A 10,743-nucleotide genomic window follows, 5' to 3' on the forward strand; every position below is an offset into this window, starting at 1 on the left:
CAGGAGCGGTGCTGGGCTGTCCCGCTCTTTCGCCGCTCGGTCGATGGGTAAAGGCTGAGTAATCAAACACGGCGGGAAATGAATCTACCGAAGTCTAACGTCCTCGTGCTTCCCCGCCAGATGTCCAAACATGATACCTGTGTCGAGGACACAGCCGTCTTTCAATTAACAGCAACAGCTTGACTTCGCGTAGCACCACTCCGTCGTCCGGCGACCCGAGGGTAGACTTGCCCAACTGACGCCGCTGCTTCTGCTGCTGTTTCCGCCGCTGCCAATGACCTCGCCAGCCCTCTTCGCATATTCGGCCTTCGCCGGCCTTCGACCTTCGCCGCTGCAGCCATGGTCACCCCGGTCGAGGGAGTCCGCTGCCCTAATCCACTTACGCTAGGGGGGGGGGCATAACAAGCACAACGCTGGTCTGCCGCCATTGCGAGGTTGTCGGCCTTGTCGACAGTTCTCGGTTGCTGCTTGCTCGGGCCCACGCGGCCAGAAGTACAATCATAACATCGTCTAATCAGCTGCGCGTAACTGTTCGCTGAAACTTTTTTTTTCGGTTAAATTTCCTGCTTTTTCACTAAACGGTTTCTGTCTCTCTCCTCGCTCAGATTTTACCGAACATCGCTTGTACCTCTACAAATACGGTATTATTATTTATATTTGTTTTCCTGATTCCACACCTTATGTAACACCCCCTGAGGGGTCTTTAAGGAAATGAAATGAAATGGAACAGAATGGGTCGCGCATGCACTGCATGCATACGTATGCCTCTACCAGGCACCCGCAGTGGTGGCTTAGTGGCTATGGATTGCGGTTGTAGAGGCTGGGGGCATGGCAGACCAGCTTCGGAGGAGGCGAAATGCAGGAGATACCCGCATGCAGGGCGTTGTTAGTGCACGATAACGAACGTCAGGGGGTCGAATTCATTCGGAGACCTACCCGTGGCGTCTGTCATAGTCTATATGGAGGTTTTGTGAGCTGAACCGAACATGAAATATCATACAATATGATATACCACTGCATAAGTTACGAACAAAAAAAACTTGAGTGAATACTTTCTCCGCATTAAGGCCGTGATGCCATAGCGCCATGGGTTAATTCCCATATATGCAGAAGGTCATTCTCGACATTACATTCATAGATACCTGGCTGCTCTCATACCCCTCCTGGTGCAGTGGTGCAGCTCTTAAGCGATGCGCAACTACCCTGCGATGGCAGGTGCTCCCAGCGGTGTGCCTTGTGCGGCGAAAGTTGCTCTTCCCAAACGACCTATGATTAATTTTACTTCTTCCTGCCACGGTGGGTAGATAATTGTTGGGCGAGTTGGTTCATGACGAAGGGAAAGGTAAACGCGCAAAAAAGGACGATCACGAAAGAAGAGGCAGGACGGGACGAGACGGGACAGGACGGGATGTGTCCCGCCCGCCTCCTAGGTGCTCTCTGGGAATCATATGCCAGAGTCATACCGCTATTTAACGCTCACTCCAAATTTTCTGGAGTATGGGACCTTTAACGCTATCCCATTATTTATAGGCAGCCATTAGGTTTGGCTTAAAGGGTTTAACGTCCCAAAGCGACTCAGGATATGAGACGCCGTAGTGAAGGCCTCCATAAATTTCAACCACCTGGGGTTCTTTAACGTGCACTGACATCGCACAGTACACGGGCTCTAGAATTTCGCCTCCATCGAAATTCGACCGCTGCAGCTGGAATCGAACCCGCGTTTTTGGCGTCAGCAGCCGAGCACCATAACCACTGAGTCACTGCGGTGGCCATGCAGCCATTATACATGCTACGCAGGTAGAGGGGTTTCTTTCTAACAGGAATTCTGTCTTGGTTACATCAGATATGTAGTGGTTGCGCCGGGCACTATGGATACTTGATTATCAATTCACCCGGCACACTGTAAGGAGATGTTCACGGGCCGCCGCCTGATCGACTGTCGAGCCTTGCGATCTATCATTATATCGCACCTGTGAAATGAGCAAAGCTCTCACACCTTAACGGACTTAGAGTATCGCGAAACCGATCAAACGTCCCTTGACCTCCTAACAGACACATGTTAACGCGTTAGCGTTAAAGGCCCCGTTCTCCATGAAATCCGGTGTCGGCGTCGTGAGCGAAATAGCACTGGCATTCTCTGGCAAGTGGTCGCCAGAGAGCAACCTAGGAGGCAAGTGAACTATCTAGCTCACGTGACTTTGCGGCGTCATCACAACCTGCCCACCGCATAGCGAGCAACCTGGCCGCCGTGGAAGTAGCAATTAAGTCCCACCGCTGGCAGCCCTTGCCATTGCACGACATTGGCGCATAGCTTAACTGCCGCACCGCTGCCAGGAGTGAAAGGTGATAGCGTGAGCGCCTAGCGAGCCGCTGACGTGTCATCCCGTGCTGCTGGTAAGCTGCGCACGGCACGCTATCGGCGCACTATAAGAACACCATGCTCTTGGCAATAAACGCTTTTTCTGGTGGACCTTCGTCGATGCTGGTCGTAGTTATTTCATTGGCGACGAGGTTGGGATGGGATCCGTCGGGACTGGCCTGCCAGGCGTGTCTGGGCAAGATAGGACGACGCACATCGGAAGCCACTAACGCGGACTGCAAGTGGCTGGCGGCCAGGGGCAAGCAGCTGACAACGGATCCTACGCGCCAAGCAAGGCATCAACGCGATAAGTAACTGCACCGAAGCGTTGTTACGCTTACGTTGTTACGTTTGTGCACCGAAGCGATGTCGCGTCTTGGCAGAATCGATGAGTACGACCCCAAGGTCCGGAACTTTGATTCCTACTTGGAACGGTTTGAACATTTCGTCAGCGCCAATGAGGTCCCGGAAGCAAAGAAACTGTCAGTTTTTCTAACAGTACTTGGCGCAGAGGCGTATGAAGTCCTCAAGAACCTGGTAGTTCCAGCGCTTCCCGGTGAAAAGACTTTCGATGAAATAAAGATTCTGCTGAAGAATCACTACAGCCCGCAAACTTCAGTCATTGCTGAAAGGTGCAGGTTTAACCGCCGAGTTCAACTGGAGCAAGAGAGCGTAGAAGATTTCGTTCTGGAGTTAAAACACCTTGCTCGGAAGCGCAATTTCGGAGACTTTCTGCAGGATGCCTTGCGAGACAGACTGGTAGCAGGCATTTGCAATGAGGGAACTCAAAGAGCTCTGTTCACCACGGAAGGCTTAACATTTCATGGCGCATGCAAAATTGCGCTGGATAGGGAGTTGGCCAGACAGCAGGCCGCGCTATTGCAACAAAGAGGTCGCAGTGAGGCATTCAACGCTGTGGGAACCCACGGGAGGTGCGACCGAAAGACAAAAGACTCAACGCGAGGAAAAAGTCAAAAACAGAAGTGTAGCCGCTGTGGCAAGGCGCATGATTCAGACAGCTGTTGGTACAAGAGGTACAAGTGCAGACGGTGCTCGAAAGTGGGTCATCGTCAAAATATGTGGCAGGCAAGCCATGAAGAACTAAAAGCGCATCTAGTATCCGAGTCATCGGAAGAGGAGCCCACGTTATACAGTTGCGACGCTACGCCTTCTAAGAAGAGCTATGTTGTCTGTGAACCTTGAAGGCCACGACCTGCCAATGCAGGTTGACACGGGTGCTGCTGTGACTGTTGTGCCGGAAAGCGTGTACGTCGCTAAGTTGTCGCGTGTCAAGTGTGAGCCAACTAAATTGGTGCTCAAAACTTATACAGGTGAAAAATGCACGAGATTGGTCAATGCAATGTCACTGCTCGCTATGAAGGTCAGTGCGCCGTGTAACCTATTGTTGTTGTGCGTGAGGGTGAGCGCAATCTGCCTATACGTTTAGGCAGGAGCTGGCTTGAGAAGTTGCAGCTTAACTGGAAATCTCTTTTCGCCTTGAGCATTGACGACAGGGTGCTGAAGTAGCATTCCAAGTTCCCTCGTGTATTTTCTTCCACTTTGGGAGTGATTAGGAACTATGAGGCAAAATTGGTTCTGCAGCCAAAGTGCACTCCTGTGTTTTGTAAGTCCCGGACAGTACCCTTTTCGTTGCGAGAACCGGTAGAATAAGAACTGTCTGACCTTGAAAAGAAGTGTGTAATCGAGCGAGTAACGCAGAGTGATTGGCCAACTCCCCTCGTAGTGGTTCTAAAGAAGGAAGGTGACAAACTAAGGTTGTGTGGCGACTTCAAAATCACGCTCAATCCGGTCCTAAAAACGGATCACTATCCGTTGCCCCTACCTGAAGATTTGTTCACAGCCGTTTGTGAGGGAAAAGTGTTTTGTGTACTTGACTTATCATCGGCATACCAGCAGGTGATGCTAAGCCCGGAATCCAAAGCAATTGTTACAGTAAACACGCACCGGGGGCTCTATCGGTACAACAGACTCCCCTATGGTATAGCGAGTGCCCCGGCTTTGTTCCAATCCTTAATGGATTAAGTCTTGATGGGCATTAAAAATGTAGGTTGCTACATTGACGTAATTATAGTTGGCCAGGACATAGATGACTGCGAAAAAACACTTGAGCTAGTTTTGCAGCGATTGAACGAATACAACATTACTGTCAAGGTAGAGAAATGCAAGTTCTTTGTAAGCTCAGTGTGTTAACTCGGGCACAAGATAAGCTCTCAGGGGCTACATCCCACCGAAGGCAAAGTGAAAGCAATCGCCCATGCTCCTGAGCCTGCGAATGTCACTGAGTTGAAAGCTTATCTCGGGCTACTGAACTACTATGGCAAATTTTTAAACAACCTAGCGTCTATAGCAGAGCCATTGTACAAGCTACTTCGAAAGGGAGAGCGTTGGGTTTGGACGAAGAAATGTAGCGATGCGTTTGAGGCCACGAAACAGCTCCTTAGCAGCAGCCGAGCGCTCACGTACTACGATGCACGCAAACCGCTGGGGTTGCAATGTGATGCATCAGCGTATGGTGTTGGAGCGGTCATTTTTCATGTGTTTCCCAACCGCGAAGAGCGTCCAATTGCATTTGCTTCGCGTACCATGACACCTGCAGAAAAGAGCTATGCGCAATGTGAAAGAGAGGCTCTAGCTCTTATGTTTGGTTTGCAGAAATTCCACAAGTTCTTGTATGGCAGGAAATTTGACTTGTACACGGACCATCAGCCACTTTTGGGAACTTTGGTCACAACAAAGCCACGCCATCATTAGCAGCTGCCAGACTACAAAGGTGGTATTTAATTATGTCTGCTTACCAGTTCACTCTGAAATACTGCAAGGGAACTGAAATTGAGGTGGCTGATGCTCTGTCAAGATTGCCTACTTGTGGTTCTGCTAAAGCAGAAACTGCTGTATGTCTGTTCTCGAATGCACCCCGCTCACAGCGCGAGACGTGTCAAAGGAGGCTGCACGAGACGGCACCCTTAGCAAAGTACTCGAGTATGTTCGATCGGGTTGGCCAGCAAATGTCGTGGACGAATTGCAACCTTATTACGTCCGTCGCCTGGAACTCTCCGTCGAACAAAATTGTCTCACATGGGGGACGAGAGTAGTTATACCTGAGAATCTGAGGCCCGCAGTGCTATCCTTGCTTCATGAAGACCACCCTGGCTCTAGTCGAATGAAAATGTTAGCAAGGAGTTTTGTGTGGTGGCCCAACATGGACAAGGCTCTTGAGGAGTACGTAAGGAAGTGCAGAGTGTGGCAGCTCAGCCTATACTTCTCCAGCTGTGGCCGTACCCATCAAGGTGTTGGCAGAGAGTACATGTTGACTATGCGCAACAAGGTAACCCAACTTTCTTGTCTTGGTGGGCGCATACTCCAAATGGGTTGAAGTCTGGTCTATGAAGTCAACTACCACCTCTAAGACTATTAGTAAGCTTCGCAGCATCTTTGCAGCGTATGGTTTTCCAGAGGAGTTTGTCAGTGATAACGGCCCACAGTTTGTGTCGCAGGAGTTCGCAGCATTCTTGTCTCGTAACAGTATCAGACATACTAAGACTCCGCCATATCACGCAATTTCCGACGGAGCAGCCGAGCGGCTAGTCCAGACAACCAAGAAGGCGCTTTTAAAGCAAGTGTTGTCCCTGGCTGAACATGGAAAGCAACAACCCTTGCAGGAAGGATGAGACAGCTTTTTGATGTCGTAAAGGAATACCCCTCATTCTCTAACCGGGAAGACCCCAGCCGAGCTGTTTCTGAGGCGACAGCCGCGAGCTAAATTGTCGTTTCTCAAACCGAGTTTTGTGCAAGACATGAATGATAAGCCACGGTGCATTAAGCAGCAAAGAGACAAGGACAGGGGCTGTGAACGTGCTTTCGCAGTGGGGGAAAGGGTGTTTGTGAAGTGCGTGCGTGGTGAGGACACCTCTTGGGACGATGGCACAGTGGTACAAGTTGTGAGCCCAGTGACTTATCTCGTGCGCGTGTCGGGTCAAGTTCGATTTGTGCACGCCGATCACCTCCGCCCTTTTGCACGACCAGCCTCGCTATCGCAGCAGGCATCTCTACCAAGTGAGCAGCCTCGGGAGTCGTCGGCAGGGCCCACAGTTGAGACCACGTGCCCCGAGCAGACATCGTCGGCCGGCACCAATGCGCCCGCCTCGCCACCTTCTCCGGCAGCCGACTCGACTGTGCCACCCGACGCTTCAGGTGATTCGCGAGAGTCTTCGCTGCCAGCCAAAGACGACGCTGTGGTGCCTCCACGCCGTAGCCAGCGTATGCGCCGGCCCCCGGATTGGTTCAGACCGTCAGACTTCAAGAAATGACTTAGTGTTGTCTAAGGGGGGAGGAGATGTGATAGCGTGAGCGCCTAGCGAGCTGCTGACGTGTCATCCCGAGCTGCTGATAAGCTGCGCACGGCACGCTATCGGCGCACTATAAGAACACCATGCTCTAGGCAATAAACGCTTTTTTCTGCTGGACCTTCGTCGATGCTGGTCATAGTTATTTCAGGGGACACCCATGGATCTATGAATCCAAAGTACAGAATGACCTTCTGCATATATGGGAATTAACCCATTACGCTATCGTATCATACCCTTAGGAGGAGCTGAAGTGTCCCCCCCCCCCCCCCAGTTTTTTTTTTGAGAAGGGCATCAAAATGGTCATTTAGCACTCGGGCGGCTATCTGTTGGGAAGCCAAGAAATGCTTTAGATTACGAGTCCTGTGCCTTCTACTTCCGATTAAACCGCTGCCAGGAAACACATGACAAGCTGCACTTGTCATGAGCCAGTTACGACCTTCACGTTCGGACAAGTGCGGCTCGTCCGTGGTTCGCCAGGGGCCTAAGCAGTTGTAAAAACTGGAATGTTTGTGGCTACGAGATTTGGGACGCGCGTTCCTGCCCTAAATTCGTTGCACAATATCCCAGCTTGGCGGATTGTGCAGGATGACCTCGTTAGGGTTGGTTAGGGGTAACTCGAGAGCGGGTATCCAAGGCAAAGAGGAACAGCAGCCACCGTCATATAGGCCCTTGTTACGTCACCGTACATACGATAGCCGTGAACCCCTGCGACTGCGAGACGCTGCAGTCGCTTCCACGAAATGCGACATATTTACCCTTGAAGCGTGGCTGCTGGTACGGCGACAGGCATGGACCGCGTCGTGCTGTGGCCCTGGTCGGGTGGCCGGTCCGTGGCCTTCGACGACTTGCGGCCAACGCGAAGGGAACGGCTTGTGGTGCCGATCGAAGACATGGCGGCTGGAGGAGCTCGTCGGGTGGCGTGCGGCCGGCTCTCGGGTAGAACTTCTTCTTTCTTGTTTCTCGCGCGCAGTCCAACCCACGCGCACGGAAATGGCGATCCTTTTCCTTTCTTTATTTAAGAGCTCCAGATTCACGGGGGACTTCCGAAGTAGGCGACTTCAGCTCTGACATCCTAGTTTGTCGCTGTTTAGTAAATTCCTGCATCAGAAGCTTCTCTGGAGATGTTTGAAGCTTGTTAAGGTACCGTGGAGGACCAGTTAGTCATGGTGGGCATTAATAAGCAGCAAAATTAAATGAAAAAATGGCGGTTGATTTGCATAGTTCCGCCAAATGTGGATTAGGTGCGCTAGCATTGTAGTTTCGCTTCAGCTCCGGTTATCGAATCCATTGTTCACGGTTGGAAGTTGTTGGGATGGCGATATTGAGTTAATGCAAGTATATGCGAACTTGGTCGACCTCAACTTGACATTCATAGATCCCTAGGAGTCCTCGTACCACTCCTGGCGCAGTGGTGCAGCGGTTAGGCGATGCGGCTCTTCCATGCACCGACAGTGGCTGCCATCGACGGGGCTCTCGAGACCTAGGTTGAACATCCACCGGCTATCATTAACTAAACTTCCACCTGCAAGGGTGAGACAGTTTGCCCACAGCCCGATGGGAGGTGGCAGGTGGGCAACGTGCCAGGTAAAACACGTTTTTGGACAACTTGGTAACATTCCTGATTCATACCGGCAGCGAAGAAGCACAAACACAAAGAGAAGGAACATGCAAAAACATGGACGAACGCTGCAATGAAATGAAAGTTTGTTTACGCGAGTTACTAAGTCTAAAGGTATTGCTATGAATGTTTTCTGTAGGGCGCACAAACCCCGGGTCCCCTTTCGGGCTGTTGTAAGTGAAAAAGGCTCTTGGCAGTTACATATGTTAGCCATTTTATCCAAAGATCTTTGAAACAGCTTACTGTTCACGATCCGTTCCTTATTAAAACTTCTAAGTACCTAGGTCAATTTCTCAAGACTGACCACAACATCGATTTCCATTCCCTGTCGATGTAGAGGATCTATTCGATACTATTCCTCGCCAAGAATGGTTCGCATCTTTGAGACATTGTATTGACAAGAGTGGTGTTGACCGTTTCCAAAATTCAGCTGGTAGGTCTGTTGACAATTATCTTCTACTCTTTTAGAATTTTACATTAGAGGTACTTTTATCGCTTTTAACAATCACCTCTATTTACAGATGAAAGGCCTTTACATTGGATCTTGCGTCGCACCCATACTAAGCGACATTTTTCTAACCAGCATTGACCAAGTTTTAAGCACAGTTTCTAACTCCGACGAGGTCATCAAAGTACACCGATATTTTGATGAGTTTTTTAAATTTTTTTTGACAAGCAGAGACCTTTATACTACTGCGGTATTGTTAACAGGATTTTAGATGCTCTTAGAAAGCATCGAAATGGACTAACATTCACATATGAGACACTGGATAACGACGAACTTCAGTTTTTAGATATCCGAGTGAAGTTGGGCCGAGATCAGGCATGTTGGATGTACAGCCGTCGTGTTCAGAAGCAACTCTTCCCTTACGACTCAGCTCATTCGAAGGTGATAAAAAACGGCACAGTTAGTTTGTGTGTGGATTCGGCGCTTCAGAAATCGTGCATCCATGAAATGCAGTCTAGCTTTGAGAACCAACGACTAGAATTTTGTCAGCTGGCAACAGCTTGTCGGTCGTGACTTCTGTTGCAGTAGCTAGCTTGAAAAAAAAGTACCCCAACACGAAGGAGAGGGACAGAAACCTACGACCAGAAGTTGCCCCTACCTACACAAAGTGTCGCATAACATGAAGGAGGTTGCGAGCAGGTACGGGGTGCCGCTCGTTTTTCGGCTCTGGTGAATCTTTCAATGCTCTGCCCTCGTATTTCCGGAAATGAGACATGAAGAAGGGGGTGTGGTAAGACGCACACCACGCCCTATGTGCAGTGCGCTTGTGGGGTGGTATACGAGCTGCCACTTTCGTGTGGAAAAGTGTACATCGGCCAAACGGGGCGATGTATCAACGACCTACTAGGGAAGCACCACAGGAATTTAAAGAAAAAGGAAACTGTGCACTTGATTAAGCACTGCCAGTCATGCACGACATGCTCGCCACCTTTAGATAGTGGTGGAATTGTAGGCAGCAGCAAGTTTAAAACGGCACGTGAACTCCTGGAGGCCTTTCATATAAAGAAAAGTGCTGATTGCTGTATTTGTGATGCTTCGGTTTTTAAGTACACTTCGAAGTTCAACCTTTTCGCTGCAATATGATAAGATTTTAACAAAAAAAAACAGCGTTCGACCATGTTCATCCATCGCCCTCAACCGCAGGAATCCCGCACGGCAGCATGACACTGCAACATGCAAGTTCAGCCTGTCATTTAATCAGAGGTCGGGACAGCGAGTCCATGCACTAGAAGTCGATCCTTCTGCCTTCTCCCGACTTCGCGAAGCTAGTTGCGTTACCGTAGGCTGGGAGTCTGTGGAGGTCCACGAGGAGCTCGACGTTCCCTTCTGCGCCATCTGTGAAGTATAGCGCCATTTGCCCACATGCGCACAACCGTCGGACCACTACAGGGCGTGTTGTATTCTGTGCGCGGGGCCGTGCCCTCTAACGCCGATCGTCCACCCTAATCAAGACCGGAAGAGTGCGAGTTTGTTCGCCGCGGTTGCCGGCGCTCTCCTTATTTCGGTGATACATTTGAACTTTTCGTTCCCTGTTTCTACGATCGGGTTGAGGCATTAGTTGAGCGCCGCAAGCGCCGTGTTGTGGACGCTCGGAAACCAAATCCTTGGTGGTGGTCACTTCATGAGCTCGTGCTCGAGCGACGCTACGTCGGCGTCTCTCAACGTCGTTTTCAACATTGCCATGACCCTGTCATGCGCCCCATCTACCGCACCCCGTATCAGGCGTCTCTCGGCAGTTACCGCCGCAGGGTCACAGTGGCGAACGACTGCCTATTACATCAGGTCTGTCGGGACACGACCAGCAAAAATGTTTTCGGCGCTCCGTTCCAGCGCGCTTTCGGAAAGCTCCATCGATAACTTTGTTCCTTCCGTAGTCAGAGTGTGCCGGATT

The 10,743-nt window shown here is 50.5% G+C and overlaps 1 protein-coding gene across 1 annotated transcript; it reads left to right on the top strand.

The window, feature by feature from the left end:
- Positions 1 to 2,476: 2,476 nt before the first annotated feature.
- Positions 2,477 to 6,687, top strand: LOC149367219 (uncharacterized). Its single transcript, XM_089573299.1, has 3 exons — positions 2,477 to 3,291; positions 3,375 to 3,445; positions 6,404 to 6,687. Exons 1-3 carry the CDS (start codon positions 2,726 to 2,728, stop codon positions 6,685 to 6,687), a joined length of 921 nt encoding a protein of 306 aa, XP_089429425.1. The 5' UTR covers positions 2,477 to 2,725.
- Positions 6,688 to 10,743: the final 4,056 nt, after the last annotated feature.

This window comes from Amblyomma mixtum, chromosome 1 (assembly GCF_055824585.1).
Source record: "Amblyomma mixtum isolate Tamu chromosome 1, ASM5582458v1, whole genome shotgun sequence".
NCBI lineage: Eukaryota > Metazoa > Arthropoda > Arachnida > Ixodida > Ixodidae > Amblyomma > Amblyomma mixtum.